This window comes from Maylandia zebra, linkage group LG5 (assembly GCF_041146795.1).
Source record: "Maylandia zebra isolate NMK-2024a linkage group LG5, Mzebra_GT3a, whole genome shotgun sequence".
Lineage (NCBI taxonomy): Eukaryota > Metazoa > Chordata > Actinopteri > Cichliformes > Cichlidae > Maylandia > Maylandia zebra.
Genome location: NC_135171.1, coordinates 17,138,343 through 17,155,868, shown reverse-complemented (window position 1 = coordinate 17,155,868; position 17,526 = coordinate 17,138,343). Strand labels below are relative to the sequence as shown.

The 17,526-nt window shown below is 40.7% G+C and overlaps 1 protein-coding gene across 2 annotated transcripts in view; it reads right to left on the bottom strand.

Annotated features, from left to right (window-relative positions):
- Window positions 1-16,228, bottom strand: part of quob (quattro b) — a 28,465-nt gene extending 12,237 nt beyond the window's left edge. Inside the window, exons 1-10 of one of the 2 annotated variants that reach the window (XM_076883881.1) lie at window positions 15,830-16,228; window positions 6,526-6,723; window positions 4,537-6,085; window positions 3,465-3,635; window positions 2,906-3,029; window positions 1,934-2,027; window positions 1,596-1,682; window positions 1,397-1,513; window positions 381-479; window positions 143-291 (exon numbers count right to left, since the gene is read on the bottom strand). In XM_076883881.1, coding sequence (XP_076739996.1) covers window positions 143-291; window positions 381-479; window positions 1,397-1,513; window positions 1,596-1,682; window positions 1,934-2,027; window positions 2,906-3,029; window positions 3,465-3,635; window positions 4,537-6,085; window positions 6,526-6,723; window positions 15,830-15,832 — 2,591 coding nt within the window. In that variant the 5' untranslated portion in view covers window positions 15,833-16,228. The remainder of the gene's footprint in view (window positions 1-142; window positions 292-380; window positions 480-1,396; window positions 1,514-1,595; window positions 1,683-1,933; window positions 2,028-2,905; window positions 3,030-3,464; window positions 3,636-4,536; window positions 6,086-6,525; window positions 6,724-15,829) is intronic. The other variant, XM_004545161.3, reaches the window with a different exon arrangement.
- Window positions 16,229-17,526: the final 1,298 nt, after the last annotated feature.

Below are 17,526 nucleotides of genomic sequence, written 5' to 3'. Positions count from 1 at the left end.
CTTCCAAATGCAATGTGCACATAAATTTGCCAAGTATGGCAAGTGCAAATAAAACAGCCCTTAGATTTTCTATAGCATGTTATATAGATTAATACAAGTTAAAAAAGAAGAATATCATTCAGTGACAAATCATATCTGACACCTGTAGTCCTCAGACTGTGGAAATCTGAACTCTTCTTTCTTCATCCTGGCCAGAAAAGCCCCTCCTTCCCTTTGCAAAGTCACCAGTCTAGCATCTTCCAGCATTTCTTTCATTGAAATCCTCTGTTCTTCAATGCATTGCTGCACTTCCTGTTTTATGCAAAATACAAAGCCAAAATATAAGCGTGTGGTGCATACACCAATTTAATAACAATACAGTATAAATATATATATGTTACCTGAGCTGTGTCCATTGGGTTTCTGTTATCCACCCTCTTAATGGCCTTTTGCAACAAACTGTCAGCTCCTCGCAGGTCAGTCATAAATGAAACCAGCCTCTGAAATAAAACATGTTCAATTGTATTGAACTGAGGAGCTTTGTGGAAGAGGCAACGCCGTGTGGAAGCAAAAGGAGACAAACTGAGTTCATTTTTAAAAAATCTGCAGACACCATTATCAGTGTGCTGCTGGTTACTTTAGATGCTTTCAACTATCCGTACAATATTACTGTAGGGTACATGACTAGGGCATCAAGTCTAATATCTCGCATTATAATAATTTTTCTACTTATATAAGAAACTTTAAGCTATCGGGAGCTTACTGATCTAAAACAAATATTGAATATGTTTTACTGTATTTACTAGTCCACATTGTGGTTAAATGCTGTATTACTTTAACATTCAATTTGCTTTAAGTATTAGATATATTAAGAAATATAAATGGTTTAAAAATAACTGTATTTAAAAAAATATCTATAGCTGTCTACAGGCAGTTCAATTCTTTATTTTCTTCTTCTTGGGCTGGCATACTCCTCCTTCCCCTCATTTGCACACTAGTACAGTTAAATATTATGTAATTTATGGTATCGTATGTGCTACACAAAGTAACTGATCTGTGTGTTAAAGCAGAATGGCCTTGAGACTCAGTGTTGAGTTTTATCCGTAACCAGGATAAAATATCAGCCCCTACTTAATGTGAGCAATTAACATTATAATAAATAATCAAATTCATCATTCAGATAAGACTTTGCCCTTTCCCATGTGACCACACCCTTCCTGCACTCAAAGTATAGCACATCGGATATCATGCATGCTCCGGGTGGTTGGCTGGGTGGGAGCCTAATTTTAACTGTGTTGAATTATGGTTGAGCAACTTTAGTCACCAGACACCACTCCATGGGTTTTCAGAGTGAAGTAGTTAGGATTCAATACCACCAGTAGAGCAGTTGTGTAGACTTAGCGTGCATTTTTAGTACCTGATGGAACTGCAGCCACTCGGTGTGACTGTAAGTGAAGGTACCTCCAAAATCAGAGGTTAGTTGGGAAGCTTCCACCGTCTTGTTTAGGGCTTTCATAGTGGTCACCAAATCCATCTAAGAGACAAAGGCAAACACTTTGTGAATAAGAGTTACACTTTTATACTGAATAGGGAAATGAAATGTTTTGATGTCTGACCTGCAGACCAGGCTGTTTTTCAGGACGCTGACAAGTGTCTTTATCCATCAGCATGACGATACTGTGGACAGCATGGAGAGCTTGCTCCTGAAGCGGAAAGAGAACAGGTTAGGGGAAGGCTGCTGAGGGTTATTAAGTGGTACATGTCTAAGTATCCTGCCTTTTTTTTCTCACTTACGGTAAAACCTTAATGACCACAGACCTACAGTGCAATTTGTACTGTACACAAGGCCAGTACACTATACCCCCAGGCCTGTTTTTTCCAGTAAACCAAACACTCCCCATAATCTTTGCATCAACTTTTTTCTGGCATGTGCATGCAGCATTACTGTTTTAACCTGGGCCATCAATAGAGCCTTGTAGAGGTGAAGAGGGGGAGGCTTCTTCCTGGCATTGATGACCAAAGTCATTCCCAGCTCTCGAACATCTTTCCTACGAAAACAAGTCATGTTAGAGCGCATTAGGAACCCAAATGTAATATTTCATCACAGTGTTCATTTAGCAATAAAGAACAGATTTAAGAGCTTTTGGGCTTTAAGTAATCCACATCTCAGATTTACATTAACCTCTTCATCTGACTCCCACTTACCCACATCTGACACTTAGACCTTAAACTTTTTCACAAATTCACAAAAAAAAACCAAAGAAAAAAGAAACTTCTTCTTTGTTTATCCCTATGTGAGCCTACATCAAGCAAGGCTGTTATTTCTGTCAATGCGCTGCATACCAGACTGCTGGCAGCGAGCCTGGCTGCAGACTGTTGTGGTGTGACTCTTTGCTGGGGACAGCACAAGGTCAGCTTTCTGGTAGAACAGCTTTGCATCAAAACCTTTAGTTAGTGTAAACAAATAAGCCCGCTAATTTGCCCTTTACTAGACCAGTAACATGGCTAATGTTTACTGGCCACCGGTCAGTAAACATTAGCCATGTTACTGCCAAATGATCTTAAGGTGCTATATGCAGAGGTCAAATCTGTACAGTTGTAGAACTGTTGCTATACAAACTAATTACCCATAGGAGAACAGTTGGTGTGGATATGAGGTCATGCATAATATTATTCACAGCTTCCTGCTGACCACTGGAAATATTGAAAATGATATGCTGCTGCCCTCTTGTGGTAGAACCTTTTCATAAGATAATAATCACAGGCGCTAAATGAAAAGCCAGCAAGTATTTTCCTCTTCTGGCACACTGAAGACATCAGCTTCCCACATGTTGCAAAGCACAAACTCCATTCTCACAGGTTTGTTAACTGCAGAAATGTTATCTTTTTTTCTCTAGAGATACATCTCAGTCTTTCAGCACTGTACCTTGGTATAGAATGTAAGTAGAGCAGTAATTCACAGATGCTTTGTGCTGACACAAGAGGGGACGTCCACCCCATCCTGTCACCATGGACCTCCACAACTGCCCTGCCAGTCTTGTCCCTGCTGCCTGCGGATGGACATGATGGAGAAGATGCTTTTAATAAATCCATGAAGTGGTAAAAGTTTTCTTTATATGAATTTTCAGTCACAGGAAGTCAGGGCTACATTAAATTTAACCTTTTATGTTTAACACTGAAAACTGAGGCGTCACTCGCTTCTGCTGAGCTTTTTGAGGCACATAATAATTATAACATCTGATCCATCACATCTTACAATGACACAGAAGCCGCTGATGTCATCCTCTGATCAAATAAAAACTGTTTTTACCTGTTAAAATGCTAAGTCGTCATGTTGTGTGCAGTATTTGACTTCTTAGGTACAAAAAAGAAATTTGAAGCATACAGTAACATGTACTGTATGCCAGAAATGGTTATTTTGCAGTGAAAAATCACATTGCAAAATAATATATTCTCATGTCATACACTAACAAGTGCAAAATTACCTGGTAAACACACAATCCCCAGTTCAAGCAGGCCACTGATCCTCCTGAAAGCTGACTCTTGCGAGGGATGCTGAGTGTCAGAAGAGGATATACTTTCTGTCTTTAAGTTGTGGAGTTTGGTACCCGGCCCCTCTGCAGTGGACAAAGCTTCACTTCTGCTCGGCTGAGAATCTGACAAAGCAAAAAATATATTTATATATTTTGAATGTTTTATAAATGTGACAACTCAAAACATGATTTTTGGCAGCAAGCATGAAAAATGATCATATATTTTTAATTATCCATTAGACTGTTTTTTATTGAGGGACTTTATTCTAAGATCGTGCAACGCCTTCCTGTAAACTGTCAGCTTCATTTTCTGTCCAGTAACCTTTGCCCTTTTTTAACAACAGCAATTAATAATTTTAACAGCCATATCTTTAACATGTTTAAAGTTACACAGCTGCACAGACATTCACAAACCACTTCTAAATACTGGACATGGTCTTTATAACAAAACACAGCGGCGGTCTGACTACTAAATCTTGCTTTTACTAGTTGGCCTCCTCTTGGAGCCAACAAGGCCTCATCTGTCCTCTCTCTCTTTGCCACTTTAACAGCCCGTGACAAGCATGTCTCCAGTCAAGATCTCAACTTGCCCCTCTGAGGGCTTGCGGGCACATGCCACTGGGTGCAGAGGATAGAGAAACTGCCTTCTTGCACGTTATGCTGTCTCTCTACATTAGAAGAATGCTCTGCTTTTTTCTTTCTACCCAGTGGGTTCAGGCCCTTTCTTTCACTGGGGTGCAGCATGCTATTTCCTTTCACTCCCTTGATAATGGGAATGACATAAATGTGGCTGTACTGCCAGAGAACCCAGACAGCATTGGGAGAATCCCTAGAGGAAGATCATACTCAAACCTGATCTTTAACCTTTGAACCCTCTTTTAAAGAGCCTTCGTGAACTGTGACCTTCACTGGAGCACATTCTTTCAAAGCCCCTTTGAACATGGAGCAACCGATCATTTTAATGGCTGTGTGCACAAAATAATAACAATGTTGTTGAGTCGCATGGATGTTATCCCTCACTTACCTTTTTTTAGACACTTCTCTGTTTCCAGTTTCAGAGTTTCCTCATCAAGTTGAACTTCTTGCCTACAGTGCATTAAGTTCGTGACTGTTGCAGGGCAAATATCACTATGGCTCCTGTTGTTGAGCTTATAGAGAAGTGGCCTCCCTGTAGGAGTTTCTGAGACAGCGGACAAAGACCTCACTTTAACTTTGTGCTTGCCTGATGGTTTCACATCCTTCCCCCTCTGGTGCGACTCCAGGTCACCACCAGGGGTCCCCGAGGACACATCTGATACTGGATGCATAAAAGCACAATGTCCTGATGGGTGAGAAATAAGTTTTGTCTGAACTCTCTGACTTTGGCTCAAACCAGGGGTTGATTTCAAAATTATGGGCGACTCCTTCATGAGGTTTTCCGGCTCACATTTACTAGGAAGGTGGGGCTTTAAGTTTGCTGGTGTTGGCTCATGGCAGTGTTTGCAAGGGAAGGGCTCATTACCAAACACAGGTTCCTTACAGTGGTTACAATAGTTTCCTACTTGGTCTTTTTGAGCACCAATTTTAGCCTTAGATTTTAACTCCCCATCTTCAGTCAGGCCGACCTCCTCCAAGGCAGCCAGGAGGTCTACACTCCCTTTCTCAAAAGGCACTGGATTTGTCAGTGCCGCCAGGTATGAATCTCTGTACCTGCACTTCATGTCTTCATCAGTGAGGTCCTGCTCCAGCTTCCCCTGGCTGCATGGTTTAAAACGCTCCTCTGTATACTGAAGCGTGCGTCCGCAGGGAACGCTATTCCCAAGTGGCACAGGTGGGGGTGGTCTAACAGGTTTGAACAAAACTGAATTGGTTGGATTTGGAAGCCTGTCTCTCTGTTTATCCACAAGCTCTTTCCCTTTGTCGATATCCACCAGGTCTACATAATCACCCTCAATCTCTTGATAGTTATGACTGTCCCAGGTATTAGGAGAAACCCAACCCACCGGCTTGATTAATGGTTTGGAGCAGGATTTCGGGGCCCCTCTTTTATCTTCCATTTTGACAAGTTTGGAAGAACAGGCTGCGGGTCTTAAAGATGCTGACATCCTGTCATTTGCTGGAAGAATCGTGGCTTCAACTGGTAGGGTGGAGGAGTTGAAGTGGATGGGAACTGAAATCTGCTTTGGCTCAGGGCGAGATTTCTGACAGGTGGGCATGATCTTAGGCTTGTCTAAAAACTCTGGAATTGCAATTTTGGCCCACGGCAACTTAATTACACCTTGGTCTGTGCAAAGCAAACACCGTGACAAAGGAGTTCCATCACGTCCTTCGTTGATGTCCCGCAGCCAGTCTTCGGTGAAGATGCAGGGATAAGACGTTTCAGGGATGGGGGTCTCCTCCACTTCTCGACATCCTTCCTCAAGAAGACATTTGAGGACGATGCGTGCCGCTTGTTCCCCAAAAGGCTCCACTTGAAGATAGAAGTCTCCAGGACGCAACAGCAAGGGGTTAACGGGCGCTAACTGGATGACCGTTTTGTCATGGAGACAGAGAGGCCAGCCCTCACAGCGGAAAACCACATCAGAGTATCCAGCCTAGGAAAAAATCAAATAAGGTTTCTTACAATGCAGTTTTGTTTCTAAATTACTGTCTACTTAATTCACTGCATTGCTGTATTGATTGTTTGGTTCTGTGTTTCCTGCTTATAAGTTTGGACATCTACAGTAAATCTTTTGATCATACTGTAAAACTGAATTTACCACTGGTGTAATTTGAGGCATTTAGATTCATGTGGGCATCTGATGCTCTGACTGAGCCTAAGTTTTCTATACAAAACAAAACAATGTCTACAGTATGCTGTAGCTTATAAATCACAATTTTTATTAATCACTTCTATACAGTGAAAAATACGTTTGCAGCAGCACAAGTTTGCAGGGTAGCCTTTATCACTTGGACAGTTGACACTATTTGAACCCCTCAACCTTTTAACATATGGAAGACTTCACAAAGACACAAAGATATGATTTCTACTCACACATGCTGCCTGTTGGACACTTTCCAGCACATGTTTGGAAGGAATCAGGAAGTCAAGTAAACACTGCAGAGCATCACCGTGATAACGTTCCTCAATAGTGCGAAACAGCTGGCAGAGGACGATGGGCGCTGTGGCCTCAAACGGTGGGAAGAGGGCCGACAGCACACTCTGGATGGACGAGTCCAGAGATTCTGGGTTCTGTAGGAGAAAAAGAGATGAAGGGCAGTCAGATGAAGTTTGGACGTCTACAGTAATGCAGATGTCGCTCAGTCTGTCACTGTGGATTTGATTTTTTATCAAATTTTCTGGTATTTTCAGCCTTTTCACAAACGCTGCTATTTTCAGTTCCACATGTGGAAAACGAGTACACCGTGACCATGAATTACAAACTATGTCTGTTTAGACACAACTTTCTTCAAATAAGGTATTTGAAAGAAAAAAGCCTCAAAAGCCAAAACAGGTCGACAACAATTGCTGTGCAAATGCCAAATTACGAGACAGATGATTTTCCAGACCTACTCACCTTCACTGTGCTGGGTTTGAAATCAGTTTAAAAAGTTTTTGCTGTCATAAAGAAACAGATATATTATTTTTTTTTATGAGTTCACTGTTGGGTCAGTGAATTCTTATTCAGTCTACTTGGATGATTAAAGGCAAGATCAGCACAGAAGAAAGCATGAACAAGCCTGTTCAAAAGGATTTCAATTTTATTATGGAGATAATTAAGTCTGTCCTGTATGAGTATGTGCAACTTGTTTCATGTCTAGCCAGGATACACTTCATTTGAGCTGGTATATTAGCAGCAGACCTGGGTCGGCATCTGATGTAATTGAAAATGACAAAGAAGCATATGGTTTCATAAAGATGCCACTGCATATGACACCATCTTATGTCAGAAGGTAAAGTAGCAGCCTGTGGGCAGACGTCTGCTTTTAGTAATCTTGCGAATGCTTGCATGGGCATTCTACTAGGACCAGCTGTGCCACAAGTGAAGTCCATCTAAGCACATGGAAACTATTCAGATGAAAAGATAATGTCTTCAAAGCAGTTTTGGTGCACCAACCAGACTATAAGCCCAGTTTTGAGGTGGTGATGACTAGAGACGTGAAGCCTGTCAACATGGCTTAGTACAGGGGTCGGCAACCTGCGGCTCTTTAGTCCTTGTAGTGCGGCTCCGCGTGGTTTGGGAAAATAAATTAGAAGTAATTAGCTGAAGTGTATTTTATTTTTGTTAGTTCTTTTTTAACTTGTAGTTCTAAATTGGAAGATTATTGTGATATTGAAATATAAAAATACAATTATATTCTTTTATTTTGTCATCGCTCAAAATAAGCGTCACACTCGCAGAAGCCGGTGTACCCGCCAAGACTTTCAACCCGAGGTAGGCCAATTATGGACCTTCGGATTCATGTTATGTCAGCAGCTGTTCTCCACCGTGAACTGTGTTAAAAACAAACACCGCTCACGCTTCACAGACGACAGCTTACAGTCCTGCGTGAAGATGAAAGTGACTTCGTACAGCCCCGATTTGCAGACGCTGTGCGCAGAGGTTCAGGAGCAGAAGTCCCATTGTAAAGATATCACGGCAGACCCGACGATGTTTCCATGAACACGCTTTTCAGCATCTCTTTATTGACCACTTTTCACACACGGTTGCTGTACGTATACAGTCGGTGTTAAAGCTCACAGCCTGACACATACCAACACAACAGCATAGACGGCACAGACGTAAAGGCGGCGAGGCGTGATTGCAGGTGCCACTGCAGAACACACCCCGCCACACACATTAACCAGGTAAAATACATAGGCAATATAAGGATGGCGGCTCACAACAGTTTTTGTTTGCTACATGGATCATTTTAGTTCAGCGTCTTTCCTTTTGTTATATTTCTTTAAGAGTTCAAAATGTGTTAATTACATAAATAAAATATAATTTTCTCTGTAGCACTTCATGGATTTCATAAGCAACACACCTTAGTTGTTCACACAAAGCATAAAGGTAAAAAACAATATATACAGTGTTATCTTCATTTTAGATGTCAAAAAGTATTTGCGGCTCCCAGTGTTTCCGTTTGCGTGGAAACCGGGTCCAAATGGCTCTTTGGATGTGAAAGGTTGCTGACCCCTGGCTTAGTACAACAGTGTTTGGTACTGCAGATATTCTACTGTTGGTTTGATGTATAAGTACACCAGCTGCATGAAAATGAATCCAGAGTTTTGTGCACAGATGTAACATTTACATGTAGCACAATATATAAATAAAGTAAAATAAGTTTGTAAAAGAAAAGACTATTATTGTATATTAAATATTAATATATTATGCTATTATTATATTATTATATACAGAGCAGCTGTATCACCTGGTCATTAACCAGAGTGCTGGACAAAAGTGAAGTTCCTCTAGCATGTGATAAAAGGTGCAGCAATGTGAACCTCTAGGAGATGAAAGAAGAAAAGTCACGTGATTGCCAAATTCTTGGGAATCATCGAGGGAACACTTTGGATACACTGACATATGCATCTGACTGAAAAATGAGAACTTCAAAAGTGAAAACCACTTGGGGAGGCTGACCGGCATTGATTTCCACATTGCTAACTTGGCTGGAAACCCCATGAAATACAATGTAATATTTTTATAGTGTCTCAAGATTATTAAATATAGTGCTCTTCACAGTCTTATCTCATGCCAGATAGAGGTGAAATGTACAATTATTCTTCTATCCTATCCTAGAACCAAATCAATGTTTGGTAATGAAAAGGAAAGCCATAATATTCATACCGAGTTGATATTTGAATATAAGGACTTCTTTTGAATCTGCATAGATATCAGTCGCTAATCACAGCAGGTATGTTATTCACACAATCACTTGTCAGTAGCCTGCTGTGTTAATCTCCAAGCCTACAAAGGACTCTGTTTTTTAGCCCCTTCCTCATTTAGGTTGATGGCCTGACCAAGACCAGAGCGGCTCAGTGTAAACACAAGTGCAGGAGCTTCAAAGACCTCACACTGGTTTACACTGGGACCATTTGGCAGATGCAGATACTTGCGAGCAACTTGGACATAAAACATGCAAATGTCATAAAATTCCAGCTGTTTATAATCCATTTGGTATTTCAGTAAATCTTTCAACTCTGTTTAGTCTTTGCATTCACAAAACAGGATTGCACATACATAGTGAATACAAAGTGACTGAAATGTCTGTGAAATGAGCTAATGTTGATCTACTGGACTCATGACAAGATTTCTGGATGTAAATCAATACCAATATTTGACCATTCACAGTGCTCTGAGTCTATGGAGCCTTTGCATTCCCTAAGTAGAAAAGAATGCTTTTCTGATTGTGCACATCTGTCACAACAGATCACGAAATGGAGAGCAGAATACCTCTTAGGAAGGCTCTTAAATGGTAATGCATCACAGCTGTTTTAGACTGACTGCAGCCACTACTGTATTTCTGTTAGTTAACAGTAAACCTGTGGTCCTGTCTAATAAAGCACGGCTCCCTGAACTTACTTTGCAGAGTTGAGGACTTCAGGTTCTCAGGGAGGGCTTTATTTGAATTGGTGCAGTTTTGCACGTGTGCTCTTTCTTATGTAGATGATAGATTTCAGGTTATATTCCACAAATTTAATAGAGTTCATCCACTGTTGTGTAATGCGGCTTTAAATCATTTCCTCACTGCAACTGAATCCTTCCAAGTCCCTTCTGTTGAATTGAGAAATAAACCTCTGTTTTTGTTAACACCAGCTAAAAAGGAAAACTTCCCTGACTGGAAGTCATCTCTATGGGTGGTTTGGCTAGCAATATTTGCATGAGAGAGACAATTTTAAGATTTACTAAGCATAGCTCAGCTGGAACCAGTTCAGACTGGCTAGCGAGTCAACTCACTTCTAGTGCTGTGTTGCTCGTACTGGTATGTGTGCCTACCAGTGCCAGAAAATGTTCTAAACAGGTCTGAACTGTGAAAGACTCATCATTAATATCTGTCAAACAAAGCAAAATGTGTCTGTGTGTGGTATTGGAAAACATTATTATTACAATAATGAAGTCATAATCGTAAGTTGCAGTCACAGCAGCATATGCTAGTATAATCTTTTTCAATATAATGATAGTTAAACAACCATCGATCCATGCATCCAAAGGTGTGGTGGGTCAAAGCTCAATAGAGGGACAGCCATGCATTTTCTATGTTGCACCAACTCACTAAATTGCATTATTGAACATGCTTGTGTATCTGTTGCTTTAGTTTACATAGAAGCCAGTTTTCAGCTACACTGCTTTTAATCAACATCCTCATGTTTCGAGTTTATTTTCTACTGTCTCTTTCCTGTTTAGTACGCTCTTTGTGTCACCTTCCTGGCATCACAATAGACTCATATCTGTTCCTTCAGTCTGTTTTAAATATCCAGGCAGAGTCTCTTTCATGCATCATTATGGCATTTTTCTTTCTCTCCACCATCTATCAGTGTACAGTAACCAGCTCATATGACCATAAAGCGTCTTTGCTTTTCCACCAAGATATATTTTATTTCCAGAATCAGCCAGTGAAGGGTATTCAGTCAAGCTTAAATCCTGAACTTTCATTTTGAGATTGTTGTTTTTGGTCCGTGGCCAGCTGAAAACATTCCAACACTGCCTCTCCTGCATTTTCTAGACAAGGGGATTTCCTATCTTGTGATAATTGTCCATTGCAGCCTGCGATTTAACTCTAGAAAGAGCTTCAGTCTACAACAAAGGTCATTGTTTGACCTGAGCTGACCTAACCACATGGACAAGAGGCATTTGTTATAAAGGTTAGCTCTTTCTTTGTCTTGTCTACTGCCCCTTAGGAGTTTTTTTTTTTTTTTCAGTGTTTTGTATAGAGAATAGCAAGCATTATGGCAGGTTTCACCATATTGCCTCAGGCTGGGGCTTACAAAAGTCTTGGTCGAGAACTGAGCTACTGCATAAACAACCTGTCAAGGTGAGTACTGCATTGTCATCAGCTATATGGGTCAAAAGATGTAATTGTGATGGAGATTAACCTTTACTAAACTGGCGCAGCTTTTGATGCGACATGTTGAAAGAGTTTGGTTTATGTTTTCGTTTCTGACTGTTCATCACATTTTCTTGAACTCCTCATAAGAGATCGGCCGTCACTGCACCTCCAGGGTAAACCCAAAACATAACCAAAAGTGACAGTTAAGACTGTCCAGTATTTCCTGACAACTGCCTGAATTCTGCACGTTTAGTCTTGTACCTGAGAGATGACACACCACCAACTCAGCCATGAGAAAAGACAAAAACAGCGTGGAGTAGGCTGAGCGCCTGTGACATGTCAACTGAAGAAATGTTGTCATGGAAAGAAAAAACACAGCACATAGTAGAGCTAAAGTGAGTCAGCTTCATATGCAGGTGTCATCTTCCTTTCTCTTTATTTCACAGTTCAAAAACAATTGCGTTTTGCAGCGTACGCTTTACTCTGACTACTTTCACACGGAACCCAAAATAAAAACGATCTTTTGACTTCGAGCCATCATCATCAAAATGAGTGTTAGTCATGTCTTAATGAAAACCATGTTCCCAGTGTCTCTGAGCTACTCCCCCTCCTTTTCTACTATTTCCTTCTGTCTGTTTGGTGATGAGACAGAACTGCCTCTGTGTGTGCTCTAAGCCTTTATAACTCAGCAGAGGGCTCCCACGGATAAGCCATCTTAAAGCCTTTTAAGATGAAAAATCCCACATGAGACAAAATTACTACATCGCTTTGTTTCTTCCGCTAAGAGTAATGTAGAGTCCCATAAAAACATTTGTTCATTTTGTAGTTCAATAAAGAGTGTATCAGATTTCCAGTCCTTACTCATGGTGCTGTAGTATTGAACACTGGCAAGTTTCCACAGAACGTGGGAGAGCTTTCACAGATAATCCATTAATTGAACCTTAATCTGCAAATAATATAAGACTGAACAAGTCCAACAGCTTATAACTTGAAGTGTCAAAACAGCACTGCTGCAGGCCGTCATGCTGAAAATATTTGCTTATATCGTAGGACAATGAACCGAGTGTGTTTGAATCCTACGTAAATCTATGCTGTCATCTCTGCTGAAATCATAAATCCGTGTTTCAAAATCCTTATCTGATCTAAGGATAAACCTAGATGCTTTAAAGTGCGCCATATGACATAGTTTCTCTTTTTCTTTCATGCCACCACAAGATCAGACAGCACAGACTTCCCATGACCAGTAAAGACATACAGCAGTGACGGCCCTGTGTAAAAACAAGCGAACCAAAAAATACATCTATGATTGAAAGGTTCACACAGGGACTTTTTTTCTGGCACAATGTCACCATAGCTGATTCATTCATGAACCGCTCCCATTTAACACGACTAAGCAAAACCTTCTGGATCTGAGCCTTCTTCCTGAAGCCGATCCTGGCTTCAAAATATCGAACATAAAATTCAATTTATCTAGTATTTAGACAGTGCAACACAACATACTGGCTCCCAGTGTGGAAAAGGTACTTGTACTGTTAGAAGAAGTGTTGTAAAATGTATTAAGCCATGTGACAACTTGGATTTCTATGTCTGTGAGCTTGCGTATTAGGAGTGCAGTGCAGTAACATCTGCTGCCCTTCATTCTTGCAAGGTAGTATGAGGGTCTTCTGCGAGTTCAAAGAAATGTAAGTCAAACAGAGGAAGTGCAATCTGTATTTTTTTTCTGTACCGTTAACAAACTGCATTTAAAATTAATTCATGCAACTGGAAAGCCACAGATTGGGGAGGAAATGGCAATGTTGCAAAAACAAACTTTTCTAGAGACAATGCCTGATGAAAGCTGGCCTGCAAACAGCCGAGGCACTGACATTTTTCCTTGAACACTTGGCTGGGGCTCTGTTTTGGAAATACAAGTGCAAAGCCTCTGTTGCATCTGACCCACTTTTGTGATACAGAGATGATAGACACACTGAAAATTCAGTCCACAGCTTCACGACAACTCTCAGAGCCTTGACGTGAAGCAAAATGAAATCTGTTTGGATCATACAGTTCCAAATGGCAGATGTCTGTGATTATCCATAATTTCTTCATAAATCAAATGAGTTCATTTTCCCAGTCAGCCTCAGCAGAGACTTGGCAAAAATTAAAATCAAGTTGAGCAGTGTGCAGTATTAGCTAATTTAAAGGGGGGAGTGACCCAGGAAATCCAAGTCCAGTTTTCTGCCAATCAATCAAAATCTGGACACTCGCATCGCATTTCCACAGGGTTTGAGATGATGTACATGCTTGTGGCACTCTGATAAATCAGCACTTTTGAGTATCCTGAAAATCTGAAAGTTGTGGATATATTATATAGACTTAAACACCTGGAGCAGAGCCAGTAACTTGTGGTTGTTTATTTTGCCAAACCAACAGTGAATAAACACCAAATTCTGCAGTTTCCTGTAGGTTTATGGAACATTGCAATGAGCATCATTCATTGCACTGTTACATTTTAATAGTCCACAACGGAACTATTTCCTTCCAGTATAAATGCCCTCGTGAGTATTTGATCGTTTTAACGCCCCCAAAATGAAAAAAACCCATAAGAACTCAGATAAATCAATTGTCTCTACCAGCACAGCACAACAGCAACGGCAGACAACTAAAGCAACTATATTAATAAAATATTTAGTGAAAAGAGGCATAATTTTTTTTCTCTTGTGAAAGCTAAACCTGTCATTGTTTGCTTATTCTTGTTAGCTACTCTTCTGCAACTGTTACTGTTTTGTAGAAAGTCTGCTCGCCTGCTGCCTCTAAATATGTTTTTATAAGACGAGAGCAAGTCCAAAGCCCAAGTGGAACTCTCATCTGCACTTTCATAATTTGCATATATTTTAAATATAATTTTATCACTTCAACTGACAATTGAAAATATTGTCTGTCCGGCAGTAGGTAACTGTGTTTACTGTACACTAAAGGAACACATAACACATGATTCTGTGAGGCCTCAAGAGGAAAGTTCTTGACCTTGATAGTTAATAAGTGACTCTTGGTTGTGCTTTTCATGAGTAACTAAATGCAAATACATTGCACACCAGCATGCCACGAGTTGGGCTTTTGTAATATTGTAGAGAGTTTAAACACAGTAGGTCTTGCACAGTGCAGCAGTTTAATAAGTGAGACTCTGCAGGCTCATGGCATCAGTCAGGCATTAAGTAAAACAAACAGTTACGTCTTTGAAAGCTGGTCAAACTAGCGCTGCAGTGAAGTGGGAGCAAAGTACAGTGATGGCCGCCATTCGCAGTCAAGTTTGTACTTCTTTAAACATCCTTCCTTCCTGCTGTAAAGCTATCACTTAAGCTTGGACAGATGTTATGGGTCAGACTGATTCCCATGTAAGAAATAACAGTATATTCCATAAATATAAAGGATAAATGTGAGACTGACTAAATATATTCCAGTTTACCAAAAATAAAAGCCATGCTCCAAGCAAGCATTTAGGGATTTTTCTTTCCTTTTTTAAAAACAAATTTAATAGCAGCAGCAATATGTAAATAAAAGTTTAAAGAAACCACATCCTCCCACAAATCCACCATCAGTGTTCCCCATCTTGTGGCTTACTCATCGTAATTAATTACATTCTGCTGTGACTGGGATTAGATTAGTCCCCTCCTATCTTTAAAAGCTCTACGGTTTGAACTTTTTAAAGAGCCGACCGCTGAACTGGAGAATTCCATTTTGTGCGCATGCAAAGCAGTAAAATAATTTATACATCGAAACACTCTCCACTCACTCAAGTATGTGTGCCGTCCGCATCAATTAAGTCCGAATCAAAGGACTTAAGGATGCGAGACAAACGACAATGCGCCTCTCTCTGTCACTCTCTCTTTGTTGGTGTGCACACACTTAAAAAGCTTGAGATGCTGCTGGCTGTTGATGTGAAACGGTCCCACCAACTGTGCTCGGGATTACAAAAAGCTTTGGAGAGAGCACTCACATTGGGTTTTGTACTCCCTTTGTGTGTTACAAAGATAAAGTTTCATAAAAGACGAGAGCAAAAAGTGTGCATCATTACCGTGCTCAGAACTCTCCAACTAGAAAACAAAAGTTGAAAGAAGGTAAAATGATGCCCTGCGTGTAAACCAATGTATCAGGCTTCCAGTAGCCCACACACACACACATGTACACATAGCTGGCAAAGTCACAGAAAGAAATTCACTTGTTCACTTGTCCAGACCAGAAATCAGACTCTGAGTTACTGGGTCAGTGGAGCAGTTTAAATCTTAAACCAGAAAGTAACAATGGACAATGAGGATACCCGGGAGGGAAACTTGGTGTTACTTTACCATGTTTGCAAGAGCTTCTCCTCTACAAAGCAGAAGGTTTTGTCATTTTTTGGCCCCGGTAATCCTCTCCAGACAGCCTCCTTTGGCTTTGTGCAGAAGAACTTGCCATGTTTAGTTCATCAGCAGTAGAAGTTGGCTGAAGTACATCCACATGACAGTGAGTTGCCCTGTTTCAAAAGTAAGTAAAGTCAGTTCCATTCTTCGCAGACCTTCCCCAAGTCTGAGTGTGTGGCACAGAGAGAGACGCAAATTGTCGAGCTGCCCGTTGATTCTTTTTCTCTTCTTTTAAGTTTGTTTCGCTTCTACGGCCACTCTGAGTGTTTGGGAGTGAGACAGAGAAAGAGAGAGAGATCGAAGTAGAGGGTGTCTGTGAGGGGGTGGAGAAAAGCATTCCCTTTCAGAGGAAAACCCCCTCGAGGCTATTCAGAGTTTCTTTGCTCTTTCTCAAACGCTTTTTTCTCTTTTTTCACACAACCAAGCACACCCACAGACACAATGTGTCACAAACGGAGACACAAAGCGTTCAGGAAAACATTTACTGAATGTACAGTATCTGCTAATGAATTTTAAAGTTCGAGCCATCCCACTTCCTACTCTGTCATGCACATAAACATACGCACAGATACTAGCACACTTTTATGACCCAGAATCAGAGAGCTGCAGAAATCCAGCCCCCTCGTCTTTGGCCCCTTCCTTTCTATTTTAACCACTGGGAGCTTTTAGGAGACTAAGTCTGTCTTTCACCTTTCTTCTGTCCCTCCCTGACTTACACTGTCTCCTCCAGGCTTTCTCATTTCCTTTCTTCCTCAGTTGTCTTCTGTCAGACTGCCCAGTGTTTAACCCATATCAAAGGAAAATGGAGAGCAGGAGGGATTCTCTGCAGAGGTCCAAACCAAGAAGCAGCAGGCATGTGAAGGGTTCGGCTATACTTCTGCTTTAGGTCTGAGGAATGTAATACTACACCCTCTGCACTACATTATACATCTGGAATCAGAAGATGTATTCTGTCTGAAACTCTGGACCTTCTGTTGGACTGAGAAATGTCTTGAGGAAAAATGAAAGGAAACTGTTTATTTCTGCCGGCTGAATGCCAGGGAGAGCATGTGAGTGTGGCGCTTTGTGCAAGTACCTCACAGCTGGCCTTGACCACTGTCTGTTTATCCATGGAGATTCCAGACATTACATGAATATCTGCTTCATATGAAGAAGGGGTAGAATATATTTCCTTTAATCAAGTGTTCAGGTGAAGTTGTAGCTGCAATTATGAAAGCAAAGGCTCTCTCCAGCTGTCTCTGTGGTGTGGTTTTCCACTCTGTAGAAACTGCAGTCTCCTAAACATTCCTCACATGTTTTTCTTTCATAAAGAGAAAGCCGTGCTAATTTGTCTTTCACTCTAAACCACAAAAAACTATCTTGGCAACATTTACGATTCCATTCTAGCCTCATTGCTACGTTCTCTTCCACTTCCCTGTTTTCTTCCCAGAGATTTTGAGTTGAATGATCAAGAACAATATGCAAATGGTGTAACAGAATCTTTCAGAAGAAACAAGGACATCTATCCGAGTACCTGGAGGATAAGTGTGTCTGGAACTGTAAGAACTAAATGTGAGTATCAGTTCCTAACTTTTCTATAAACAGCATGTCATTAATTTGCTGGTAGGCAATAATGCTTTTTTAAATTTTCTTTCTTAATTGCT